The sequence below is a fragment of the Glycine soja genome, chromosome 16, assembly GCF_004193775.1.
Source record: "Glycine soja cultivar W05 chromosome 16, ASM419377v2, whole genome shotgun sequence".
Lineage (NCBI taxonomy): Eukaryota > Viridiplantae > Streptophyta > Magnoliopsida > Fabales > Fabaceae > Glycine > Glycine soja.
In genome coordinates, this window is record NC_041017.1 from 7,029,958 (window position 1) to 7,057,247 (window position 27,290).

General features: G+C 38.6%; 1 protein-coding gene across 4 annotated transcripts; it reads right to left on the reverse strand.

Moving 5' to 3' along the window:
• On the reverse strand, positions 1 to 25,455 carry LOC114390366 (ABC transporter B family member 26, chloroplastic-like). Of its 4 annotated transcripts, XM_028351086.1 has the most exons (18): positions 25,000 to 25,455; positions 23,732 to 23,859; positions 23,294 to 23,336; positions 21,510 to 21,554; positions 21,251 to 21,373; positions 21,053 to 21,156; positions 19,357 to 19,411; positions 19,203 to 19,273; positions 18,070 to 18,172; positions 16,806 to 17,016; positions 16,648 to 16,721; positions 2,804 to 2,860; positions 2,652 to 2,726; positions 1,572 to 1,646; positions 1,216 to 1,497; positions 1,025 to 1,086; positions 884 to 944; positions 1 to 392 (listed from the first exon to the last, which is right to left on the reverse strand). In XM_028351086.1, the coding sequence occupies exons 1-18, from the start codon at positions 25,372 to 25,374 to the stop codon at positions 312 to 314; spliced, it is 2,025 nt and encodes a 674-aa protein (XP_028206887.1). In that variant the 5' UTR covers positions 25,375 to 25,455; the 3' UTR covers positions 1 to 311. The 4 variants fall into 4 exon arrangements, with proteins under 4 accessions (XP_028206887.1, XP_028206888.1, XP_028206890.1 ...); XM_028351087.1 differs by lacking the exon at positions 21,510 to 21,554; XM_028351089.1 differs by lacking the exons at positions 21,510 to 21,554; positions 25,000 to 25,455 and adding an exon at positions 21,555 to 21,601.
• Positions 25,456 to 27,290: the final 1,835 nt, after the last annotated feature.

The following is a 27,290-nucleotide window of genomic DNA, read 5'->3' on the forward strand; positions in this document are numbered from 1 at the left end:
TTTTTTCCTGTTAAAGTCGGGGTGAATTCAGGCAGGTGTCCACAAGTGCGAATCTCATTACCACGTCTACTTGTAGAAGTTAAGTGTTTGTGTTTTCTTCGACACAAAGAGTGCTAGAAATAGACTCAATCACAATCCTTTAAACACACACTCTTTTATTGGTTAAAATTAATTAAAAACTACAAAATAAAAAAAGATAGTCATTAAATAAATTTCAACAATAAGAGAAATAGAGTATTCCTAGCACTTCTGCTTCAACATTTGGCTTCCAGTCTTCCACTCGTTAACTTTAAATTGCAAAGTCCTCTTTATCAAGTCAAAATATCTGCTTGAATTTTAGTTAATTTTGCATAAAGTCCATCGTTGCGCATAAGCTCTTCATGATCTCCCATCTGCAAAAAAAGAAAATAAATAAAAATAAATTGGTTGTGCATTGGCGTTAAGCCATTTATTTGCATATTGAAATGTTCACATGTTTGGTCTCATTAAGATATTGACATGTTTGATCTCATTAAGATATTTGATTGAGTCCAAAATTTATTGAGTTGAAGCTAGCTTGTGTTAGAAAAAAAAAAGTTATACAAAATTTTACTACTAACTTGCTTTTCAAATAAAAACATCCAAACATATCACTTCACTCCAAAACCAATTTTATTCAAAATTAATTTTACACAATCAAATTTCATTCAAAATCAATTTTGCAATTGCTCACTCCAAGAACTGAATGAACGGTGCCAAATTGGCATTAACCATGTCATTTACTTTTGGACATGGAGCTTCCCCACCCATATAATTCAATTACTGTTTTCCATGTATTGACGATAAAATGACAATTTTTGGACTAAATTATAAGGTATAATAACTAAGTTCAATTAGAAATCACCTCAATGATGCGACCATCATCCATAACAAAGATCTTATCGGCAGCTTTTATAGTAGAAAGCCTGTGAAAATTCAGTGATTATAGTGCAACTAATCTTATATATAAAAGAGAAAAAAAAAAAAAAAAAAGATGCTTATGCACCTATGTGCTATGATAATGATGGTTCTCGTTTTAGATTCATCTTTTAATGCATACAGCACCTCCTGAAATAAGAATTACATAACACGTAAACAGCTGCAGGCACGTATTTTCTTAGATAAATATGGAAGTTAGATTGACCAAAAAATGGAAATTAGATATAACTTTCAAAAACTAGAATTTGAGAAATATACCTTGATATAATGCTCACTCTCGGAATCTAGAGCACTGGTTGCTTCATCAAGTATCATAATAACAGGGTCCCTAAGAATGGCTCTGGCGATAGCAATTCGCTGCTTTTGTCCACCACTAAGTGCATTGTCATCAACAAGGGTTTCATATCCATTAGGAAGTGAAGAAATAAAGTCATGGGCATTGGCCTTTTTCGCTGCTCGTTCAATATCTGCTTGTTTTATGTTCGTGGGGCAACCATACTTTATGTTTGACTTGATGTCCATGTGAAAGAGATGGGGTTCCTGTTTGAAACATAATTTTAGAAAATGAATTTCCAAGTCTTAATTACGTACGAGCTACAGTTTAGTTGTCTAACCTGTGCAACATATCCAATGTGCTCCCGCAGCCACCTGATATCCAATTCGTTAAGAGGAAACCCATCGATATATATCTGTATAAAAATGTAGATGTAGATTACATAAGAAATGATTAAGTGTTTATGTATATAAACATTATTGATAGTGACATCACATTTGAAATCAGTAATAGGTCAAGATCAAGAGGCGAAGGTCTTATGGCAATGTAAAAATCATGCACTTTTCTGATTTATTTAGTGGGAGAGGAAAACTTGTATTTTTAAAAGTTATACTTGTTCTGAGATAATCTCTTTGCCTGTTTACTTGCAGTTGTTTCAAGAGAAATTCTAGTTTATGCCACAACAAAATTGGTTACATAGCAGTATTACATAGCCTATTTGTTTCTGTTTCATTATTATTATTTCCCTCTTTAGGAGGATCTACTATGGACTTCAACTTGTATTTTCACTCCTCCTTTCTAAGAATTTAAAGAAAAATAATGTCTCATGTTTCTCACTCACATATGTAGAGAGATGGAATATGGCAAGAAAAAATGAAATATCAACAATAAATAACAAGTGAAATATGTCACATTCAAGTTCAACCATCTGAGTCAGTCTATTTGTCAAAATTGTGAGCTTTAGACACGGTAAACATAACATAGAATGCACATCTTTTTTGAATCTATTATCATAACTTCCGGTAATTAATTATATAGCTAAATGAGCTCATACGTTTGGAAATGTGCCATTTTAGTCCGTAGGAGTCACTATCTCAATGGTGCAGAATATTAAAAACAAAGGTTTTCAATTCAGGAGCAATCATTTAACGAGATCATGACTTCACTGGACTTGCTTTTAGTAATCAGAATACAAGAAGCTGATAACTTGTGCCAAGAAGTTAGGAAAGAGTTTGTGTAGTTGTAGCATATTTTGCTCTTTGTTACAACATAAATGTGCATAAACATTTATAGGTGTGGAAGCATCGTAAACATGATTAAAACAAACAACTAATCGAGTAGTGGATGATGAGCATGCAACTCTTTCTTTATATGAATTAAATCTCCTATTTACCAGGTTTAAAAGATATAAATTGTTTACCTGACCACTACTAGGCTCATAGAGACGAAGTAGAAGGTTAAGTAATGTGCTCTTTCCACTACCACTCAGACCAACCTTGGCAAGGTAGAGATGTCCAGTTAATCTTTGAGCATCACCAACATTAAATCAGTAGGAATGAAGAGAAATCTTACAATGGCAATGACTTGATTTGCTTCTATGGAGAATTTCAAGCATTCTAGAACTGGCATCTGATCAAATGTACGAAACAAATGAAATTTAACAATTAATCAGCTACAAATACACCCATGTCTCAGGATTGAGTAGTAGAAGGGATGCAAGGTAAGAAATTTATTGAATATTACAAATTACAAATTCAGTAACTGGATTAAAAAAAACTGTTGTGACAAGTCCAGTGCATATGATGCAGAGACTGCTAGCCAAAATCAAATGAACTGAGTATTGTAAGTGTATGAGTAAATAACTCGGGTTAGCTTTATAAACTGTACTTAGTTGACAGTTGTCATTGGTTAGATGATAGCTGCACTTTCAGTTACAACTGAATCTCTGCGGTATAAGTACTGCTCTTGTAAGAGATTACAGTGGTTTTGCAATATCTTTCTAAATCAATACATAGAACCTTTTTCTCTCTTTTATCTTTTCTACATGATATTCAGAGCTCTCTGATCCCTTTCATGGCTTCCACAAACTCCGGTGCAATTCTGGTTAACACCGGTGCGGTTCCAACTAATTTTTGCGGCACGACTCCAACAAACTCCGGTGGTGTGATTCCAAACAACTTCAGTGGTGCAATTCCAACCAACTCCGGTGCGATTCCGGTCAATTCTGTTCCGATGAATCAAGACATTCATACTTTGTCGTTCCCTATGACACATTTTTCAACAGAAAAGATGATAAGAACTTTTTGCTGTGGTGACAGCAAATCGAGCCAGACATCACTGCGCTTGGACTCAATCGTTTCTTTGCAAATACTCAAATCCCTCTGTGATATCTCTCTGATGAAGATCACGATCTTGATCGCGTTAATCCTCTGTTTTTGATGTGGCAAAAGCAAGATCTATGCTTGTTTGGCTTCAATCCATGCTTTCGAGCTCGATGCTTGCTCGAGTTCTTGGATCGACTCATTCGTATCAGGTATGGGATAAGATTCACGCTTATTTTCATCACCAAACTCGCACGAAAGCGTGACAGCTTCGATCGGAGCTCCGTCACACTACACTTGACAATCATCCGGTTACGGATTTTCTTTCTTGCATCAAAGTGCTTATCAATGCACTTGCTTTAATTGGCAATGCAGCTACCATCGCGAACACATGGATTCGATTCTTGAAGGTCTTCCTAGGGATTTCGATTCTATAATTGCTTTCATTGAGAGCCATCTTCCGCACATCACAACTGAAGAAGCTGAAGGTTTTATCCTTCCACAAGAACTAAGACTTAGAAAATACAACAAGCTTGATTCTTCGAGTAATTCTTTCGCGCCTACTGTGAATCTTACTCAAGCAAGTTCTTCGCATTCTACTGAAAATGATAGCTTGAATTCATACTCAGACACTAATGTTGTGTATACAAATCAGTATTCCTCAGATTCTAGAGGCACTGGTGGCCGTAATGGCCACGGAGAAAGAGGTTTTCAACTGTGGTGGTGGCCATGGTGGTCGAAGCTCAGGTCAGTGTTAAGTGAAACCACACGGCTCTTACTTGCTACAATAAATTCAATCCTCAGTATCAAGCTTCCAATAGATTCAATTCCTCTGCTTCCAATTAGAACTCACAGTAAAATCAGAATCAGAACCAAAACTCTGCACCTCCTCAGTGGCAATCTCAGAACTCTGGTTCTAGGCCTCCACAAGTCATAGTGGCAAATTCTGACTCCACTGCATCATTTACTTGGTTTCCAGACTCTGGAGCATCATTCCATGTGACCAATAATTCTCAGAATATTCAGCAAAACTCACCTTTTGAGGTCCAGACCAGATCTTCATTGGTAATGGACAAGGTTTGAATATTTCAGCCTCTGGTTATTCCAATTTTATTTCTCCTTTTAGTCCTGATATAAAACTTGTTCTTAAAATCATGCTTCTTGTTCTACAAATCACTAAGAACCTAATTAATGTGAGCAAATTTGCCAAAGATAACCATGTTTTCTTTGAATTCCATGCTAATCATTGCTTTGTTAAATCTTAGGATTCCCATAAAATCCTTCTCCAAGGAGATGTTTGATCTGCTGGCTTATATCAGTTCCCTAATCTTCAATTATGCTCAGCTATTTCTTGTCCAACTACTGGTCCTTATTGTATAAACACGGTTTCCTTTGATGATTGTGTTGAATCCACATCCCTAATTTTAACTATGGCAAATCATTAGCAGTGCAAATTAAAGGATGATGGAAATAAGTGATGGTTAACTTTCTCCTTAAGTGTTTCAGTGCTTATTCCTTTAAGAAGCAGAAGTGTTCTTTCATTCTAAGGTACTCAGAAAGGTTCAGAGAACTGCTGTCAGAGTTGAGAACTCAGAAGAATTCTTGAAGCTCATTAGAAAGATGAAGTTTGCTACCCTTTGAGAGTTCTTGGCGAAATATTGAACAACAAGGCTTTACATTGAAGATTCATCAAAGGCTATATGAAGAACATCATGGTTCAGAATGAAGCTATGCAAAGTCTACATCAGAATGATGAAGACCAAGACTCTGAGTTTTTGAACATTAGAATAGACTAAAGTCTGAACAATTCTTCACTTTGCCACAATCACTATGGGCACTACAGAAAGGAAGAACTGACTGCATCAAATTGAAAGATGAAGTTGTCCATGAGAAGCACTGATGATAAGCATTAGATTGAAGGACTGAAGAAAGCAATTCAGTCTAACCATGGACAGAACAGGAACACACCAGCAACAAACTTCTGCTAAAGTCTTTCTGAAGTAGTTAGAATTCAGAATGCATGAAGCTGAGAAGAAGTGTTAAGAAATGATGAAGCTGCACTACATCAGAATGAAATATCAATCTGAACTTCATCAAAGGAATTCAATAAAGAATGGATTTAGTTTCAGCAAACATAAGAATGGCTATTCTGATGGTTCTTCTGAATGTCCCTCAGAAAGGTTCCTCAGAATGGGAACCTCAAAAAGGTTCCTCAGAATGGTTTGGTTAGCTATCACATCATGACAGCTGGAAAGTGAACCTGCTTGCTCCAAAAGTGCATCAGCTGTGTGGAGCCCACTCCAACGGTCTGTTTGGTTGCTTTATGAGACATTTTTGAAGGCAATGAAAAACTAAGTTGAAGCATTCCAAATCTGCAACATCTTGAACAAATTCTTTGTGAGAAATTTGTGTTCTAGCTTCAACCCTCTCTGTGAGAGTGACCCACTTTTGTATTGTGTTCAATAACTTGTAATAATCCTAGTTAGAACTGTGAGATTATATTCCTGAGTGGAATCCCTCTTGTGAGGAGAAGATCCGTTCTATGTGCAGTAGAATCACAGACCCAATTTCTATAAAGTCCAAAAATGTTTGACAAGAGTGAAATCTTGTGGTTTAGCTGGTCTAGCAGAGACTAGGTTTGAAGTTCAATGGGGGAACTGGCAAGGTTATGAAATCTAGTGGTTGCTGGTCCAATTGTGAACTAGTTGTGTTAGTGAAAATCTCATGTTGAAGGGACATGACTGAATGTAACCCAAGGTTGGGGTGAACTAATATAAAAATATCGATGCACTCTTCTTCCCTATCTCTTTTATTTTGCTTTTGCATAGATCTGAAATCTTTTCTACTTGTTGTATGGGCAAGATTCATCGTTTTCCTTCTAAGCTTTCTCAAACTGTGTATAGTTCTCCTTTGGAATTAATATACAGTGATTTGTGGGGTCCTGCTCCTATGAATTCTCATTGTCTCTTTTTTTTTTTTTTTTGCTCAGCAAAAAATATTTAATATATTTATAGGCTAGTACCAGTGGTACTGAAAGTACATAGGAATAAATGTGAATCCTGCTTTTCCAGAATATTGGGAAAGAGCTGGAGACACAATGAAGTGTTACAAGAATTCACCCACACCTGCCCCCCTAATTACATAACCCTTCCTTCAAATTAGAGGACCATTGGTTAAAGTGAAGAGTGAAATCCTTGTCCATTGCTCTGATCCATGACCATAGTAGGAGTAGAGCATCGTCCAGTAGCTTAGAACCGTGAAATGTTGCATTTTGGAACACCACCTTATTTCTATGCTGCCATATTGTCCAGGTTAAGGCAATCCACCAGCATTTCCATCTTTTAGACTTAACTCCCTCTGCTAGCTCAGTTCCATGTTGTAAGAAATGGTCCCTAGGATTTTGTGGTAATGCACTGGTGAGATTGACCCATGACATCGATTCCCACCATAAGGGGAGGGTTTTGATACAATTGAAAAACAAGTGATCCGCCCCCTCTTCCTTAATTCTGCAAAAAGGGCACAGCATGTCATCTACTTCTATTTGTCTCCTTCGAAGGTTTGTCTTGGTTGGTAATCTATCCCGAATTAGCCTCCAAGTGAAAACTGCTGTCTTTAAGGGTATTTTGAGTTTCCATATTTCCCCAAAATCATGTTCCTGTCTTTCTTCCATCAATTCCCCCCATAGCAATTCATATCCACTTTTTGTTGAGTAGTGGCCTGCAGGTTCCAATTTCCAGACCCAAGTATCCTCCCGTTCTGGATGGAGTTGCTGCTGTGATATGTCCCCGAGAAAGGTGTCCGCCATTGTCATTTCAGAATCAAAAAGGTTTCTCCTCCAGTTGAGCTGCCATTCCCACCCATTGTTTGTGTATGTTCGCAACTGCTGTATAGTTTGCTTTTGATGGCAGGAAATCTGGTACAGCCTCGGAAATTTGTCTCTTAGAGATAATCCGTTGTTGATCCAGCAATCCTCCCAAAATCTGAATTTGTCGCCCCTACCCACTCTCCATTCAGTTTGTCTTTTGAGAGGAGCATGCTGCTGTAAATGCTGAACTGTCACAAGGTCCTTCCACCAAGTCGAATCGTTGCAGCCTTTGATCCTTTCCTCCAGCACCCTCCAGCCACCATACTTAGAATTCAATATTCTGGCCCAAGGTTCCATTTGTCTGTGGAGCATGTCCCATCTCCACTTACCCATCAGTGCTGAATTAAAGGTTCTAAGGTCTTTAACGCCAAGTCCACCTTTGAGTTTAGGCATGCAAACTGTTTTCCAGTTTACCCAAGCGATCTTCCTATGCTCCGTTCCCCCTCCCCATAGAAATCTTCGCTGAATGCTTTTCAATTTGGCTATAATTTTTGATGGAACCCTGAAAAAGGAAAAAAAGTAGATAGGAATAGATGTAAGGACAGCATTAATAAGGGTCACTCTCCCCCTGAAGGATACGTGTTTATGTTTCCAAGTGGCTAGCCTTCTCTCACATTTTCCAATTATAGGATCCCAAAAAACACTACTTCTCATGTTAGCCCCAATGGGGATTCCCAAATATAGGAAAGGCATAGACAAGGTACTGCAGTGTAGGAAATCAGCTGCCTCCTTCACCCATTGAGTAGATTTCCCAATTGACCCGAAGCTACTTTTAGCAAAGTTTATCTTTAGGCCAGATGCAAGTTCGAAACTTCTCATTATGGCCTTGATTGTCTTCACGTTCTTCATAGTAGCTTCACCAAAGAAGATGGTATCGTCGGCGTACTGCAGAATGTTAACAGGTTCTTTGATTTTTCCCACTAGAAAGCTATTGAAGAGGTTCTTATTCAAGGCTTCCCTCATAAGGCCTGTTAAACCTTCTGCAGCGATATTGAAGAGAAGGGGGGCTAAAGGATCACCTTGTCTAAGGCCTCTTTGAGGGCTGAACTCATTAGTGGGGCTGCCATTTACTAAGACAGAAATTGAAGCAGATTTGAGGCAGCCCTCAATCCAAGAGATCCACTTGTGGCAAAAACCAAGCCTCTTCATCATGTATGACAAGAACTCCCATGAAATGGAGTCATAGGCTCTTTCATAATCCACTTTGAACACCAAACAAGGTTTTTTACATCTCTTTGCTTCATCCACTGCCTCATTGGCTATCAACACGCTATGGAGCAGTTGCCTTCCGCTTATAAATGCTGATTGTCGTTCATCAATGATATGTGGCAGCACCTTCTTTAACCTATTAGCCAATAGCTTAGCCACTATTTTATAAATACATCCAATCAGTGATATTGGCATGTACTCATTAAGGTTTTGTGGATTGTTCTTCTTTGGGATCAAAGCAATAAAGGATGCATTTCCTCCCCTTGGGAATATCCCGTTTGCGTGAAATTCTGCTATGAATCTGTTGATGTCAGGCTTGATAAGCTCCCAAAAATGCTTGATGAATTTAAAGTTCAGCCCATCCGGGCCTGGGCTTTTATCACTGCCACAATCCCACACTGCTGTCCTTATTTCCTCCTCTAGAAATTGGCCCACCAACATATCGTTTTGATGCATCTCTAGGCTACCAAAACGGACTCCCCTCAAAACTGGTTTGCACTGGTCAACTTCTTTAAATCTGTGGGCAAAAAATCTGCATACCTCCTGTTTCACCCTTGTTGGGTCCTCAACCCATGAGTCACCAATGTAGACTCCTTTGATGTCATTATGTCTACGTTTAGAATTCATCAGCAGATGGAAAAATCGCGAATTGCAGTCACCCTCTTTGACCCATTTTACTCTTGCCTTTTGTCTCATCAGAGATTCATGAGATTGAGCTGCCAGCCAAAGGTCCTCTTGCAGTTTTCTTCGGGCCACCAGTTCAGAAGGGGTAAGCTGTCTAATTGTGCTTACATCCTCCAGGGTATTTAGATCAGCCTCTAACCTCTGAAGCTTTTTAAGAGTATCGCCAAACTGCTCTCTATTCCACACCTTCAAAACCTCTTTTAGCTTTTTAATTTTTACCTTAAGTGCATACCCACCCCAGCCTGTTGGTTGAGTGTTTGTCCAGCACTCTGAAACAGTCCGGTCGAAGGATCTATCTTTAAGCCAACAATCAAATACTCTAAATGGTTTTGGCCCCCAATCTGTGTTTTTAACCCTCATCAGGATGGGACAATGGTCCGAGAAGTTCCTATCCAAGGTGAATTGGGTGCAGCTTGGCCACTTGTTCAGCCATTCATGAGAAACAAAAAATCTATCTAGCTTACTCATTGCGGTCCCATTGGGTTTGAACCATGTGAATCTTTTTCCCACACTAGGAATTTCCTCCACTTCCATGTCAGCTAGCCACTGATTGAATTCACTGATAGTGAGTGCTTCCATGCCCCTGTGGGCCACCCCCTCTCTCTCGGACCGATGTCTGATGTTGTTAAAATCTCCTAGGAAACACCAAAGGCCCTCAGGATCATGTTGCCTCAGCTGCCTCAAAGTTTCCCATAGCTCCCTTTTATTAGTGATGTCACAGGGGGAATAAACATTTACAATCGTTATTTTCTGATTTTCCAGGATCCACTCTCCCTTCAGCATGATGTAGCCTCTACCTCTTGCCCTGCTATCAACTCTGAAAGAATGATCATTCCACAAACATAATAACCCACCAGCTGTGTTTACTGCTGGCTGAAAATCCCAACTAACATCCGAGGCTCCCCACAGTGCCTTACACAAGCGATCATCGATTTGATCCTTCTTTGTTTCTTGAATGCATAATACATCTACATGGAATTTGTTGACCAGCCTTCTAATCGCCGCCCATTTAACCCCTCTCCCGAGCCCTCTAACATTGTAGGATAGAACATTCATGGTTGACGGTTTAGTTCTCCCATTCTCTCAGCCTGTTTCCTATCTCTAGCCTCCATGACTGAAATTTTGTTGATAATTGTGTCCTGATCTGAGTCGCAGTGCACTCCCAGGATTTTTGCAAGCTCCCATTGGGATGAAGCCTCATGGGTGTGGTCTGCATGTTTTTCTTCCCCTGGTGTAGGTAACCCAGAAATCTTCTCCATACCCTGGTTAGTGTTGTTTATAACCATGTGTGGGTGTCCCAGATCCTTTGCTGCCTGCATTTCCCCCGATAAGTTGCAGGGATTCTCAACGTCCTGTGTGATATGCTTTTTAACACTGCAGGCCCTCTTCTTGTTGCACCCCCTAGACCTGACATATACTTTCCATCCCTTTTCTTTTTCTGCTAAAAGATGGGGTGGGCTACCAGGGTATTGTATAGAGCTATTAGGTAGGATATGGTTAGAAGGGCCAGATTGGTTATGTTGTTCAGGCCCAGGGGCATGGCAGTCATTAGGTCTTTTGTGGGACACTGAGGGCATTATGGGGGTTACATGGGAAGGTGGGCTGAAGTTGGGTGTGTGTGGAGACGTAGGTGTTGAGATAGGGGTGTGTATAGGGATGGGAGAGGTGTGTTGGGTGTGGGGCGGGAAGGGTGGGGTGTGCAGGGTGTGAATAGGAAAGGTTGAGGTGTGAAGGGGAAAGGGTGGGGTGTGATTAGGTGAGCCCAGGTCCGTCGTTGGGCCATGTTCAAGCATGTTAGGCCCAATTGGGGGTATAACTACCCCGTTGAGGATATCGGGAGTTTCTCCCTTTTGAGCAACGGCACCTTCCTTCTCTATGCTTGCTGAACCTGCCAAGCATGCACTGCTGCCCATTTCTTTCCATTTTGATGACTTGCATGTGTTGACTTCCCCAATATTCACCTTTGGGTTAATTTCAGACTGGACCACGGGGTGCTGCTGCTTTTCAGTTTCCTTTTGCGGCATCGTGCGGGTATCGAGGTTGGGTAGGAGAACCCGACTGTCATGGGTAATACCCACTGGGTAAACCGCATGGCGTGGACCGTCGGGAAGCAGGTAGGGCTGGTCGTCTTCGTTGTCGACGGGCCGTCCTCCGTCGAAGTCATTCAGCGTGAGTTGGGGACATGCAGATAGGTCCACCGCCTCGCGCCAAGCTTCGCTGACCTCGTCGTCAGAGTCTATCTCTTCCGACGAGTCAATGGCACATCTGCGGCTGGGGGAGCGTGTCCCTTTACCACTCCATCCTTCTTCTACAATATGCACCAGGTGAGTTTCGCCTCCGATGTGGGCTACCACAGAATGCTGGAGAAAAGGTTTCCGTGGAGTTTTGATCAGAATACGCGCCCTATCCATTCTTCTTAGCTCTTCTACATCATCATCAACCTCAATTAGGTCTCCGACAGCCGCCACCAGTTTTCGAAGATGCCCAATGTCCCAAACTTCAAGGGGAACACCCCAACATTGGACCCATACGATTCTGTGCCCCGGCCTCATCGTCGGGTTCCATTTTTGAAGCACGGAGAAGGGAGTTGTGCCGTGTTGGAGTTCAGTTGCTGAAATCTCCTCTGCCTCTGAGTCCGAAAGTCCGAGAAGGAGTACCATGTCGTCGCCTATGTATTTCAGCACGACGTTCATGCCTAACTCCCATGGGAGATCATCTTCAATTGTCTCGAAGCTTCCCAAGTTTTTTAAACGGCCTACCCATGTATCAGTGTATTTTTCCTTTTCCCCTTGTGATACATCGAGATGGATAGATGAGTGGGACTCCATGGCTCTAGGGTGTGGGTGTTGGTATTTCCTGCGTAGTTCTGCATCGCAATTGTTGGCAGACAGCACCTTGGCGTAGGTCATAGAGGGGTTCCTGTATCGAGTTCCTGCAAGGCGCCCTTTGTTCTCTGTTATGCTATGCCCTTCCTGCGTGATACCGTTTTTGTCTATCTGCTCTTCGATCCTCTTGTTTCGTCTCCCGTACCTAGGAATGTTGACGTACAACTTAAGTCCCCCCAGCACAATGTTATCAAGCTGTCTCTCAAGTTTTCGTTCATCAGCTACGCCTGTGAATCTAACGAAGCCGTATCTTCTGCCATCCTTATTCCGGTGATTGGGTATAAAGACCTCCCTTACATCCCCCCATCTCTTGAACTGAACCCATAAATCCTTCTCTGTTATGTAGTCAAGGAACCTTGTGAAGTAGAAAGTAGTAACGTTTGCTTTTTCCCTCCAATTTGCCTTTTGGTACCTTCGAGTTTGTCCATGCCTTTCGCTAGTGTAGTGCGTTTCGGGATCCTCTCTCGATCTCACTCCCACCCTCTGTTTACCTCTCCCTCGCCTCACCGTAGTCCACTCTTGGTCCTCATCCCTCGCTGGAGCTATCGCTCTCTCAGGCTCTCTCTCACTCTCTCTCATCACTCTCTCTTACTTATGGGCCTGTTTGGTTTTCTCATTGTCTCTTTCGTTATTATATGTCTTTTGTTGATGCCTATTCAAGATTTACTTGGATATATTTTCTAAAGAACAAATCTGATTTTTTGACTGTTTTTAAACAATTGAAGTCACTTGTTGAATTGCAATTTGACAAACGGATTAAAGCTGTCCAAACAGATTGGGGAGGTGAATTTCTCACTTTTTCTTCATTTTTGTCTTAGTTGGGTATCATTCACAGACTGTCTTGTCCACACACACCATCAAAATGGTGTTGTGGAAAGAAAACATCGTCACATAGTTGAGTTAGGTCTGTCCCTTCTTAGTCATGCTTCCCTTCCTCTATCTTTTTGGGATCATGCCTTCCTAACAGGAGTGTATCTTATAAACAGATTGCCCTCAGCTCCTCTAAAGTTTGATACCCCTTACCATGTTCTTTTTCAAACTGATCCTCATTATCAGTTCTTAAAAGTGTTTGGATGTTCTTGTTGTCACTTTTTGCATGCTTATCACTCTCACAAACTTGAATTCAGATCCACTGAATGTGTGTTTTTGGGATACTCACCCAGTCACAAAGGCTATAAGTGCATGTCTTCTTCTGGTAGAATTTTTATTCAAAAGATGTCATTTTTAAGGAACTCATTTTCCTTATCCTAAACTTTGTTCTACCTCTAATCCTATTTCTACTGCATCTTTTTCCAATAACTTACATGTTATTAAAGGCCTGTTTGGATACATTTTTCTAAAAGCACTTCTAAAAAAACTTCGTACCCCATTGCCCAGAGGCTCTTCGTTATGTGAAGGTATGGGGGAGGGATATTGTACGCAGCCTTACCCTTGCATATGCAAAGAGGCTGTTTCCGGATTCGAACCCATGACCAACAAGTCACCAAGGCACAACTTTACCGCTGCACCAGGGCTCGCCCTCTTTCTAAAAGCACTTCTAAGAGAAAAAAAAAAGAGAACGAAAATGAGCTTCTCCATAAGCTAAAATGAGTTTTCCATTAGCTCCTCATTAGCTAATTTGTAGAAGCTTTGTCATATAAATTCTCTAAAAGATGAGAGGACATCTAAAAATTAGCTAATAGTTTGCTAATGGAGAGTTCATTTTAGCTTATGGAGAATCTCATTTCCTTTTTTTTCTTCTTATTTTCTTCTCCTAGAAATACTTCTAGAGAAGCTTACCCAAATAGGCCCTGAATCTACACCTTTTAATTCTGCTCAGCCTCAAAGTCATGTTTCACCATCCTCTATTGAGTCTCATAGTTCAGGTATTTCTGTCCCACAGCCCTCTGCTCATAACATAGTGTCTACTCCTGATCTTGCAGTCTCCTATTACTGATACAGTAGCTTCTACTGCTACTGCAAATTCTGGTACTGTTCAGTCTGATGATCACCCTTAATCACCTGCAACTGAATCACAGAATTCACCACAGCATCTTCTTGTTAGACCAGAAAATGTTCATCCTATGATTCCAGGAGCCAAAGATGGCATTTTTTTTTTATCAGCAAACATAATATCATATATTAATTGAGTACCAGAGGTACTGGAAATACATATTACAATCCAGATTTGGTCCCAAGACATATGGTTTTCATTGAACCAGAATCTGAGGTATAATTTAGGTTATTACAGACATTTGCTCTAATGTTCTATCCTGCTCTATTGAGAAACCCTGCTCTAATGTTAGAAGACCAGTAATTGTAGTGAGTGTTGAAATCCTTCTCCAAATTTGTGAGCCACGTCCATAATAAGAAAACTGCATCATCTAGGATTCTGTTGGCATTGAATGTACCATTTGAGAAGATAATATCATTTCTGTGCTTCCAAATGGTCCATGTCAGTGCCAACCACCACCATTTCCATCTACTAGACCTCATTCCCTCTGTCACTCCATATATGTGTTGGAGAAAGTGTTGCCTTGGATGATTTGGAAAGACACCCGACAAGTTCACCCAAGACAAGGACTCCCACCATACTGGAATTATCTTGCTGCACTGAAAGAATAGATGACCTGCGCTCTCCTCCTCAGCTCTGCAGAATGGGCATCCCGAAAAAGCTTAAAAAGGTCGCTGGAAAGAGATGAAGCACGATGGTGCGGTCGCTGGACTGGGGGTCAGCCAAACAGCAGCAAAACAGAACCAAACAACAGCAAAATAGGGTCGCTGAAGGAAGAGGAGGAGGATGGCACAGTAGCCGGACGGTGGGTCACACCGGAAAAGGTGTCCACAGCTGTTTGGATACTGGGTGTGTAGATACAATAGCCAAAGCAACCAAACAGTGCCAAACAAATGCGTACCGAAACAAACGAAACCAAAACAGGTTCGCCGAAGAAGAAAAAGCATGATGGGGAGGTTGTTGGAGGATGGGTCGCGCAGAAAACAGTGTCACATTTTTCTCTCCTTGTACCACTCCTTTGCACACGTGTCTTGCATTTTTCTCTCCTTGTACCACTCCTTTGCATATGGTGTGGCACATGAGCAGCCAGTTCTGGCCACTGTCACCGCCACTCAACTTGTCCCAGTATTTTCATGCCCAATCTATGCTCACTTTGTCCATTTGCAGTTCTGTACCTCACTGTTTGGCATTTTTGGTACCATTTATAGATTTTCTCTCTTCTGTGCTGACCCATGGCAAGTTCTATCCCTCCCATTTCCATGTCGTCACTGTGATGCTCTCTATTGACAAGTTGGAAGGGAGAATTATGATTCTTGGGCCTCCAACAACAAACTATTGCTTAAGGGCCAAAAGATCATGTTGACCATCTTAGCATGAAGGAGGAATATATGGAAGATGACTGTTCTGAGCAGAGTAAGATTCAAACGCAGCCTTGTAGTGTCAATCCTATCCACTATTCATCCCTCTATAATGCAGACTTTTTGTTCTCATGAGATGTGCAAGTCTGCAAAGCCACATGAATGTCATTACACCATGCAGGCTGGATGTTCTCCATGATGGTTTGGGAAAAGTGAGTGGTGTTCTTCATGACTTCAATGAACTCTTGCCCCTTGCCAACATCCCTGTCGAGGAATTGGAATGGTGACAGAAATTCTTTATGTTGTATGGGTTACCTGTTGAGTATTACATAGTTCGGGATCAGATTTTGGGCTCTAGCACAGTACCCACTATTAACTTTGCCTGGTCACATGGGTCTTTCCCCAGTTGATTCCTCCACGTTGGTCTCTCAAAGAGATGACCATGGCGAGTCCCTCAAACCAGGCAAACCATGTACCAGGGTGGTGATTTAGTTCCACATCGACTAGAGAAATGGCTAAAATAGATCTTATAAAGCTTTGGCAGTTCTCACCTTACATACCAGTTTTGTGAGGTTGAGTTAGACCCTAAGCCCAAATTCTAGGAGCAGCCATTGTCTCAAAGTAGGCCATACTATTGGCAGGTGTCATGCACTACATGAAATATCAACAAATGAAATAAGGACTGTTTTCTTGCAGGAATTTGGAGTGGACGATTGGCACTGGATGTGAGTCCCATTGACAGGTGCTTACGGTAGAAAGCATGCCAGTCATTAGTAGTGAACTCGTAATGGAATCATTTGGATGGTGCTCAAGCTCAAGGCAACTAAATGAATGGCATACAAAAGGCAAAGCATCACAATAAGCTGACAATAATCACCATATGTAGCATTTAAATAGTCAAATGGCAGTGATTATTTTTTTTATTCATTGCTTCAGAAAGTAATTAAATCCACATAAAACTAGCTTGCAATTAAAGTTCAGATGCCCTAGAAACTGCAAATAATATGCATTTTGATTTTCAAGCTGAAATGAGTAACCTAAACATGTTTCTTATAACAAATAGAGCAACAGACACTCAATATAACATAAACAAATACATACCATACTCCTTGCAGGATAATGAAATGATACATTTGCAAACTGAATATGCCCCACTAACCTCTCCAACTTCACTCCTGTATTTGGTGAGAAATCCAATCAAAAAGTAGATAACTCCATACTTGAGGAGTAAGGGGAGCAGTAGATAAACAGTTACTTGCCTTTGGCTAAGAATTGGTCACTGGGCAAAAGATTCATCAGTTGGAAAATTTGTTCAGATGCTCCAATGGACTGCAGTAATGATGTTAAGCTGTTTGTCACCCTCCAAGTAGCATAAATCAACCACTCGCAGTATAGTACATACTTGGTAAGTTGTTCCACAGTTACGTGACATCTGAGAACAGACATACCTACTAACACCACTGCAAATATCTGCAAGTAGTAATTTAAAAAATAATTAATTTGACATTTTTCTATTATATAATATCCCTTGAAAAATGGGAAAAGTATAAAAATATTTAAAAAAGTGTTCGAGTAATAATATGGAAGACTTTCGAGAAAAAAGGTGTCCGTGGCTTATATTTGGTCTATACAAGACATGTATGGAAGGATAATTACTAGTGTGAGAACTCCATGAGACAAGACTAAGGACTTTCCTACAGCGATAGGATTACATCAAGACTCAACCTTAAGTCCTTACTAATATAATCTAAGTCTTGGACGTGCTTACCAAGGACATACAAAAGATTATCCCTAATTTCATGTTTTTTGCAGATATAGATCTGATTGAAGAATCAATATGGAAGCAATTAACATTAATCTAGAACTTTGGAAGCAAAAGGATTTCACTTAAATAAAAGTAAGACAGAATATATGCATTGCAATTTTAACAAGAGACAAAAGGAATAAGAGATCATACCACAAGTTTCTAAGTTTAAATATTTGGAATGAATTACAAAATGGGATATGATTTCATACCACAAGTTTCTAAGTTTAAATATTTGGAATGAATTACAAAATGATGGAGATATTAATGAGGACGTTACACTCTTGGTCCTGGATTAAAGAATTTGAGAAGGATTTTGGTGTCTTTTGTGCAGTGGGTCTCTAACTTTTCTGCAGGCATCAGGGGTGGACAGTATCTCGAGTGGCTTGATTTCGAGGGTGATTTGTGGGAGAGTCTACCGCTGCGTTTTGCAGGCTTCTGGAGGGTTCCAAGGTGGATCTTTGATCGAAAATATTGTGCATAGGTGTTAATGGTTTTGTTTGGTAATTCTGTAGGTTGCTTATTGCATTGATTTCAGGGATGTATTTAATACAAGGGGATAGTGGTGGGGTTGGTCAACTGGTTATTTAATAGTTGCATTCATATGTCAAATATGGTATACCCATATTTCCTTATTTCTTTTTAAATATGTAGCATGAAGGAATTGCAGCATGCAATTATTGGTTTTGTATCTTTTTACAAGGTTAAATAAACAAAACCTGAGTTGAACGGTATAAGGTGTTAAAGATCAGGTTCCAGAACCCAGAAGCCACACTCTCTCGAACGTTTATAAATGCTAAGCTCTGTAGCAATTGCTTGTACCTGAATAAATATATAATGGTTATTATGGATATCAGTATTATTGGAACACGTACAACCATTTACAAAAATGTTTGATATACTTGTGTAGACAATCTAGAATAGTATAACTATTAGAGCAAATATATACTCTAACAATAACACACAGGATGCATACATGATTCCATTTCCTATCAAGCTTTCAAGATATCTCATGGTTAGTAATTTAACACTATTATATTGTGCTACCTAAAAGAGTTCATCATTCTTGATATGAGAATGAATAGCCTAAGAACATGGAAAGAATTCTCGTATCAATTCTTATTAAGGCAAATCCTTTATAGCAATTGCAATTGAATCAGTATGGCTTTCGTGCAGTTCTGACCTGTAATCAATAGTATTTATAAAACTGTCCAGCCGCCAAACAAAGCTACACGTGCAATCTAACCTTTTTTCTTTTGCAGTTTTAAAACACGGGCCACTGTTTTGTTTCTGCTGCCCGTGCAGAGCAGGCACACTGGTCTAGTTTGTTTAATTGTGGTTCAAGAGAACATTAAATGAAGAGGGTAAGACTGTACGAGCCTTGAACTTGGCATAAATGGTTAGGTTCCTATCTAATACCAATTAAAAGCTTCAGGATGGTGATGAATGATGAATTGATATTAAGAGGGCATTTTATCATGCTACTTGAGTAACTGTTATAATTAGGAAGTTTTCGGCATAGAGGGAAAGAATAGAATAAGGAGACTCTGAAGTATTCACTTGTGTAGTGCGATGTATTACATTATGTTATATATGTAATATGATGAAATCTAAAGCACTCCCTGTTTATATTAACAACAATAGAAACTAAATACAAAAACAAATCATAAATTATTAGAAAACATAAAAATGAAGGAATTAGGGAAACTAATCTTGAGAGATAATTTCTAGATACTCAAATATTCTAAAATTTATAATATTGATATTATGAGATATTCAAACAGTAACAATCAAGTGAAAATAAAAATTTTCAGCAAGAAAATTCAGTACCAGCAAAAACAAAATAAAGCACCTTCCAAATTCTTTTTTCCCTGTTCCATAAGCTCGGACAATTCTTATTGAAGAAAGTGTCTCCTGAGCAACCTGCAATAGAAAAAGTATTAATAATTAAAATAAGATTCTGCTCACTATTTCAGAAACAATATCTACCAGTATAATGTGTATACGTCATTGGCACAAGCTGTGAAATCTTGGATTAACTTTGCTGCCTTTCTTTGATACCTATTAAAACAACAAAATACATGCTTCAGACCATCAGCACTGCAAAGGTGTAAATAAAATCAGAGGCCTAATATGTATGGTTAATTTAAACCTGTAAACATTTAAGCACATGCATTATCACCTTAGAACATATATTTCCTCTTTAAATACCCCAAAGAACCCTTCATCTTATATAAGATGATTTATAGAAAAACTTAAGGGCCCGTTTGCTGTGGTTGTAAGTTTTTGGTTTTTGGGTTTTAAATGCAATTTTTAAAACAAAACATGTTTGGCAAAAAATGGAGCTGAAATGGTTTTTAAATCATTTTCGAAACATTTTTACACTTGTTTTCAAAAATAAGAAAAAATATTTTGTGAATTTGATTTTTAGTTTTAAAAAAATTTACATATTTCCAAAATTTGACAATGACATTTTTTTGCTGTCGTCGCCACTACCGCCACCACCACCATCACCACTGCCGCCGTCACCAATACCACCTCCGTCATTTCCACCATCACCATCATTGTCACCGGCATAGCTTGCTGTCACCACCAGCACCGCTATCACCACCGCCACCGACATCACCACCACCTCCACTGCCTGGTGCCACCACCATCACTGCCACCATCTGCCACTGACATCACCATCACCACCGGAATTGCTACCACAACCACCACCATCAATCTCACTACCACCATCATTGTCACCACTATCACTACCAACAAACCACCTCTGTCACCACCACCACATTGTCACCACTTGCTGCCATCACCAACACCTCTACCACCACTGTCACTGCCACCACCATCGCCACCAACACCACCGACATTGCTACCACCAACGTCACCACCACAATCACCAACATCGTCACTATTGACTGCCACCACCACATTATCACTGCCACCACTATATGTATTGCCACTACCACCAATGTCACCTCCACCAATACCACCACCACCGCCACCATGACCACCGCTGCAATTGTTGACATCACCACCATCATCATTATCGTCACCACACACAAAAGCACTCTTAAAATAATTTGAATATAATATGAAACTTTCAAAAGGAGTTTATTTGAAACTAATCATATTTTTAAAACTAGTTTAAAAAAATAAAACTAAAACTAAAACTAAAAACTGGTTGTTATTTTTAATAATTTTGAAACTTAAAATTAAAAACAACCCCAAATGGGCCCTAAAATTACATAATGTTCGTTAGCCAAACTATCCTATACAAAATTAAGACAAAATAGAACTAGAAGAGTAAAAACAACTGAGAGAAACATGATAATGTGTATGTCAGCAGCAATTTACTGGCATAACTTCACTATACTAGAAGATTATGCAATAAAATTGTACTTCTAAATTTATATAAATTCAGAAAATAATAAGAAAGGATATACAATGTAACCCTTTAAAATAAAAAATAAAAACTAGGATGCCAATCATAGGGAAGGAAACCATAATCAAATCAAGCATGGATCAGAATATATTTAAATAGTATAATTACTCTACATGATGTATATGTATCTCTGTAAAAATAAATATAATCAAAAGAGACCTTATAAAAAAATACAAAACCAAAGAGAACCCAAAGACAATAATAATGAAGTAAAGCTACATGTTTAACATAAAGGGGAAGATGTAACCGATGCTTACTGGCCATAAACCAGGAAAATTGCAGATAAAATAGAACAAATCACCAAGGCAGATAATGCCAGAGGCCAAGATAAAGCCATCAAATTAATTATTGCTCCAGTTCCCTAGATATAAAATAAAAGAATAGATAAAACCAGAGGGAAAGATAAAGTCATCAAATTAAAATAACAGATTAATATGTAATGTATGAACTAAGACCTGACAAGAGTTGCGTAATATCAGCTGAAGATCATTTCCTATAACATGGGATAGTCGTTGACAATCTGCTGCAAGTCTGCTTGTCAAGTCACCAACTCTTTCTTTATCAAAATAGGAGATGTCCTACATCACATTACAGATAATACAAGCATAAGCCATTGGTCAACCAGAAGAAAAGAAAGAAACGAAAAATCAAAAAGAAAAAAAATCTAAAGAACACCCATTAGCACTGTATATTTCCACTTTGTAAAATGCATACCTGAAAAAGAATTGCTGTATATAAGTTTTCTCGTAGACGCTTTACCTGAAAAATGATGCATGGAACATTGGATGCTGATGTGTGCTCCGAATCTTGGACATCAACAGTACATTAAAGAAAAAAGCATAACATTGGAGAGGGGGGAAATGTTCTACAATAGCCATAAGAACAAAGAGAAGAAGGCAATCCCAAGCAGTTATATGCATGGAATAAATGATTCAGTCAATGTAGAAAATTGAAATTGTAGTAAAGAAATAATGACTACTGAAATTGAATTTCTTTATTAAAATGGCAAAGGAAAATTCCCAAGTTGGATGTCTTGGTGGAAATGTTGGAACAAGAGAGGAATGAATAATAAAAAAGTTGTTAATTGTGTTAACAAGCAGTTTAACCATTCATTATTAAGTATTTTGTCTGGGTCCAACATTCATCATGGCATTTCCTAGCTTGAAAATTTTCCTTAAGACAAAACCAAAAAATTATTGTAGCATCATTTTTTACGGATAAAAATAAATTTATTACAATTGAAGGGAAAAAGTACAAGAAAGGATAAGAAGTGCTTCAACGGAACCCACAAAGCTGAGAGAGAATAAACTGGGAAAACCCACACAAGAAACCTAAAAGAGTCCCAATCCATAAAGTTAACATTAAAAGCAAGCCACCACAAAAAAAAACAAAAACGCCCTTACTGTAAACCTCCATAACTTCTGCACAAAAGGGAAGATTCTAAACTAAAAATAAGTTCAAAATAACTCTCCCTTAACCTTCAAGACTGAACCCAACTTAAAAGTTAATTTTATCAATTAAGCCTTTTATTTCCTTTAGGTCTTCCATAATTTCCTTTGCTAGCTAAACTTTGAAGTTCCTTTTACACCATTTTCATACCTAGGACATTGGTGAAAAGACCAATGCAACAACATCCTTACCCAAAAGTATAACCATGCAAAAAATGTAATGAATGAATGTATAAGGCCCATATCTTATGTTTATTCTAGAAGGAGGCAACATTGCAACAAGAGGCTCAGGTGATGGATAATGGACCAAAAGAGGAGTTAGTTTAGTCATGGTCCAGACAGGGAATGGTGAGGAGAATGATGAGAATGCTGAGCTGGAAGAAAGTGGAAATAGGGAATCCTAACCGAATGGGTGTGGAGCATAAAAGGATCACAGAGTAGTGGTGAAGAGGAGGGGGAAAAATACTATACAAAGTGATTTCATTGGGTTGGCCGTTCCTGAGGCTAGGGTTGGCTGTTCCTATTCCTAAGGCCTTCCTTTTTCTTCTTTCTGGCTGTTTTAACTTTCCCAGAATTTCCAGAATATCACTGGTTATAAGGAATATTTAGGAGATAAGAGCTTCTTTTATGTTTATTTTTCTAAGTAGCCATTAGCCAAGATAGAACACTAAAAGCTCAAAAGATAAGGAAACTAGATGCCTATTACTAGACCAACACTAAAAGCTCAAAAGAATTTCCATTTATATACTTGGCCAACAAGCATTAATATCATGTAAACCCACAAATAGCAAGAACAAGAATGCCTGAAGTTGCATGTATCTTTTCCAATACTTCTTTATTAAACAAACTCTTATCTACTGTCAAACATTGGCCTAAGAATTTCCCTAGATGAGCTCCACTGACTGTATCATCAGGCACAAAATTCACAATGATTCATAGCAATAGTACAGTCAGGAGCAGGATGGACAAATGAAGAAAAAAGTTCTACATATGAAATTTGATCCATCCAAAAAGCTAATTGAGAAAGGACTGAGATCAATAAACACTTACCAAGGTTACATTCAAAATTCCAAAGCAGCCGCTTCGCAGACCACTGAAACTCAAATGGGAGAACAAAATCATGACCTACTCAATCTTATATATTAAGACATATGACAAATAGCTCATATCAAGACAAGGCAATAAAGTGAGTCAAAGTGTTCCTTGTTTGAATAGTAGCAGAATTAACACATACAATAATGCATTGAGCACTTCACAAAAGGTTTTAACAATTAGGTCATGTGTTTTCAGAGTTCAGGGATCAGTAGCCTCCTATTTTTACAATATGAAGTGGTCCTGGTTATTGAGGACAAGCTCCCTGATTATTTTAGGGTGCATTAAGTTGGACCAGCAGTAACTTGGGTAACCATTTTACTAATCATTGTAGAGATATAGGGAAGAGTGACTAAAAAAATTGGTTACACAGAAATAAAGCTCTGTAAGAATCACCTGCATATCCCTGAAGTTAAACACAGAACAAGCAAAAACAGTGCATTCCTAGAGAATGCCACAGTCTCACCACTCTGTGCCGAAAATATTGATGCAGCCAATATACTCGGCATGGTGATTTCTGAAAGCTGCAGCAGCAGAATAAATATTTAGAATTAACATAGATAGGGGAAAAACATTATAATTAAATTATAAAGCTACAGTGCTGCACAAATATCAAGTGGCACTAGTTATTTTAGGACCGTAGTGCCTTTACCATCACTTAATAAAATAAAACTTAGTACAAGAACCATAAGTCTTTCTGGGGAAAGCGGACAGCTTGCTTGATCCAGATATCACATATAATCGAGGCCACTTTGCATGAACTATAGCCTATCCTCACCCTTCACAGGAGATCTTAGATCTTAAAAGAAGAGGCAACAGAGTGCACTAAGATCTTAGGTCCGGGAGGCTGTTTCTAGGATCTTCCTTGAAATTAAGTCTTAGATTTTCTTTGCAATAAAAAAGTTACATAACAATTAAAAAGTTACATAATAATTATTTTAAAAGGCATGTCCAGGATGATTTTTAATTAGTTGACAGCGCATGAAAGATTAAACTCAAGAAATGAATATATAACATTTCACAAACTTGGTGTCCAGAGTAACTAGTGTGTTCCAAATTTCACCAACCAGACTTCACGAGAAGAAACAAACCCCAAATAAATACATAATCCGGCATCTGAAAGATATTGCTCGTATTGCTTTAGTTCCATAAAATTAATTAACTGGTTAAGAAGTTCAGCATGCCACCAAAGTTATCAACTTGTTAGAACCAAAGCAACATAAGAGCATCTACAATGTATGATTGCTTAAATGAGTTGTTATCTAAAATTTGTGAGCCCTAAAATGCCACATAGATTTAGAAACTTTACTAAAAAATTTACTTCAATGTTAAAGTTACTAGAGTGAATGCTTAACTTGAGCCACATTAAATTCTGTGATTGAAAATGATTCTTTAATTGGTAAGAATGAATTAAGCAACGGTTGCAGGTTGCTTATATAAGGAATTCACTGTCAAGTCATTTACTCCAATGGTAAATTTTCGTTAAGCCACTCATGAAGCACCTGCATTAGAGATGCTCTAAGCAACTTCTTTCGTGACTAAATTGTGCTCAATAAACGCCTCTTGTGTTGAATGTGTTACCCTAAGCATGCATTAACAAAAAAAAAAAAGAACCTTCCTTTGTTTGAGAATGGTAATTAGTAACTGTTGCAATTCACACTCACAGCAGCGATTACAAGGGACCCAGCCGCCACAAACGCGACCAGTCTCTCATCGGCGACCAACTCCCACATTCGCCGGAGAGCGAGCATCGCCGCCGTCGGCTCCGCGCCGTCTTCCCGGAGCTCCGGCAAGGCCCACCAGCTTCCGCTGGGGAGAATGGATGTCGAAGACCCAACCCGTTTTGCGAACGGAAACCCGACTTGGGACCGGGTTTCCGGGCCGGAAACCCGGAAGATTTCGGAGCGACCCGAATGGGTGAGGGAGGAAAAATGGTGGGTTTGGGATTTGGTGGAGTTGCAGGGGAAGAAGATGTTCCATCTGGGAATCTGGGATAAGCCAAGGGTGGAATGAAGGAAATTTGGATCAGGGGACATCATTGTTGCTTGTGTTGTCTTCACAAGCTATCAATTCTATGAAGTGTAAGCCATCGTCTTTTTTTTTTTTTTTTTGGTTATATAAGCCATGATCTCATTACTTCTACCATTTTTAAGCTTGATTTAATTACTCTTTATTTTTTAGATCCAAATGAGCTAAATGTCTCTTTAATACAGAGACATCTCTTTTTAAAACTATTTCATTTTCATCTTAATAATTAAAATTATCCTAAATTAAAAAAAATGATTTTTTATATGTTTCTATGAGTATGTCATGTGTATTTTTATTATTGTCCTTGTCGTTATTATTGTTATTTGTGATGGCATTATTGGTGTAAGTGTTATATTATTATTATTATCTATGTTTAGTGTGTTATACAATCATGTTAGTATTGTAGTTATTATATTTGGTTTTAGAGGAATGTTAGATTATGTTCTTATAGTTAGAATGCTTGAAGAACTGTTAGTCTAGTGTTAGTTCTATGATGAAAATCCTAACTTAGAAAATATAGGCAGCTTGGGTTCGTGTTTTATATCACACCTATGTTTTAGCCCTAGTAAGAGTTGTGCAAATTGTGGTGGACAACGCCACCAAGTTCATGCAGGTTAGTCGAAGTTCGTCTTTATGCTTTTCTAGTGAGCGTTTCCCCCTGTAAGTAACTTATCTTATCTTATGAACTAGATAATCTTAATTTAGGAGAATGAAATGAAAATCAAAAGATGTGAATAGAGTAACCAGAAACGTGTACTTAATGTGAAAAACAAGCTATGAATATGACCGAATTAGGCTTAACTGTCAGGATTGTGCAATCAGTTCATGTTCTTCCTAATTTTAGGCATAGTAGAGGTTTGAACTAGCTTTTGAGATAAACATGGAAATTATAGATAATTATCTTAGCTTTAAAAAAAGATAAAGTGAAACTTGATGGGATTAGTGAAAATATAAATATAGTGGTTACACCTCAGAGAGGTCATAAACTGACAACAAAAAATGATAGAAGTAATACTCAAAACTTAAAGGATGTTGTACCAATCATAACACAAGCTAGGTAGATTATATAATTGATGTGTGGCATTGAGTTAAGATGTACATGACTTGATTGAATTATGATATTGAACACATGTGTTGATACTATAACTTGAATGGTGATTTATAAGTGTTTTGAAATCATTGAATGTTTTGCTTTATCACTAAAGTGTGAATTGTAATGTATGATATTCATTTGTAAACGGTGAATCAAGTGATGTCATGATAATGTTTTGAAAAGATTTATATGCGGCCCGAGTTCATGTGGAGTAGGGACCACCATGTTATGATCAATTATGGTTAGATGTCATTGAGATGGGTGGCATAGCCTATGTGAGGCGAGAATGAACCTTAATGGTATTTTGACCGTGAGTTACCAAACCTATGTGGGGCAAAAATGGGCTACTATATTTGATGTGAGGTTGAATGGAACCACTTATGTATGAATATTTGGGACATGCATCATAAAAGTGCATAAGTTTTTAAGACGGATGATGTGGCTGAGCTTACCGGGGAGGGGATGAATAAGTTAAAGTATGACTTTGTCCTTAGGGGGTATCCAGTTTGGAATCTTCGTATGGCTCATGTTGATACCATGTGTTGGAGTATCCTGGCAAGACTCGGTAAAACTGATGTGTTGTTGATAGTCCTGTCTAAGTGAGAGTGTAGTAATGAAATTATGTGGGTTCGTTACTACATGTCCTCCTAAGTTTCTTTCGCAAATCTCTTTCTGGTACCACATGCATATGAGAAAAGAGAAGGCAACATCACATTGCATATGTGCATTTTTGTGAATTGTTTAACTTGTGAGTTTATGAAATGGATGTCATGTGTTTGTACTTATGTTATATGTGAATGATTCTATTCATAGTTGTAATAATATATATGTATC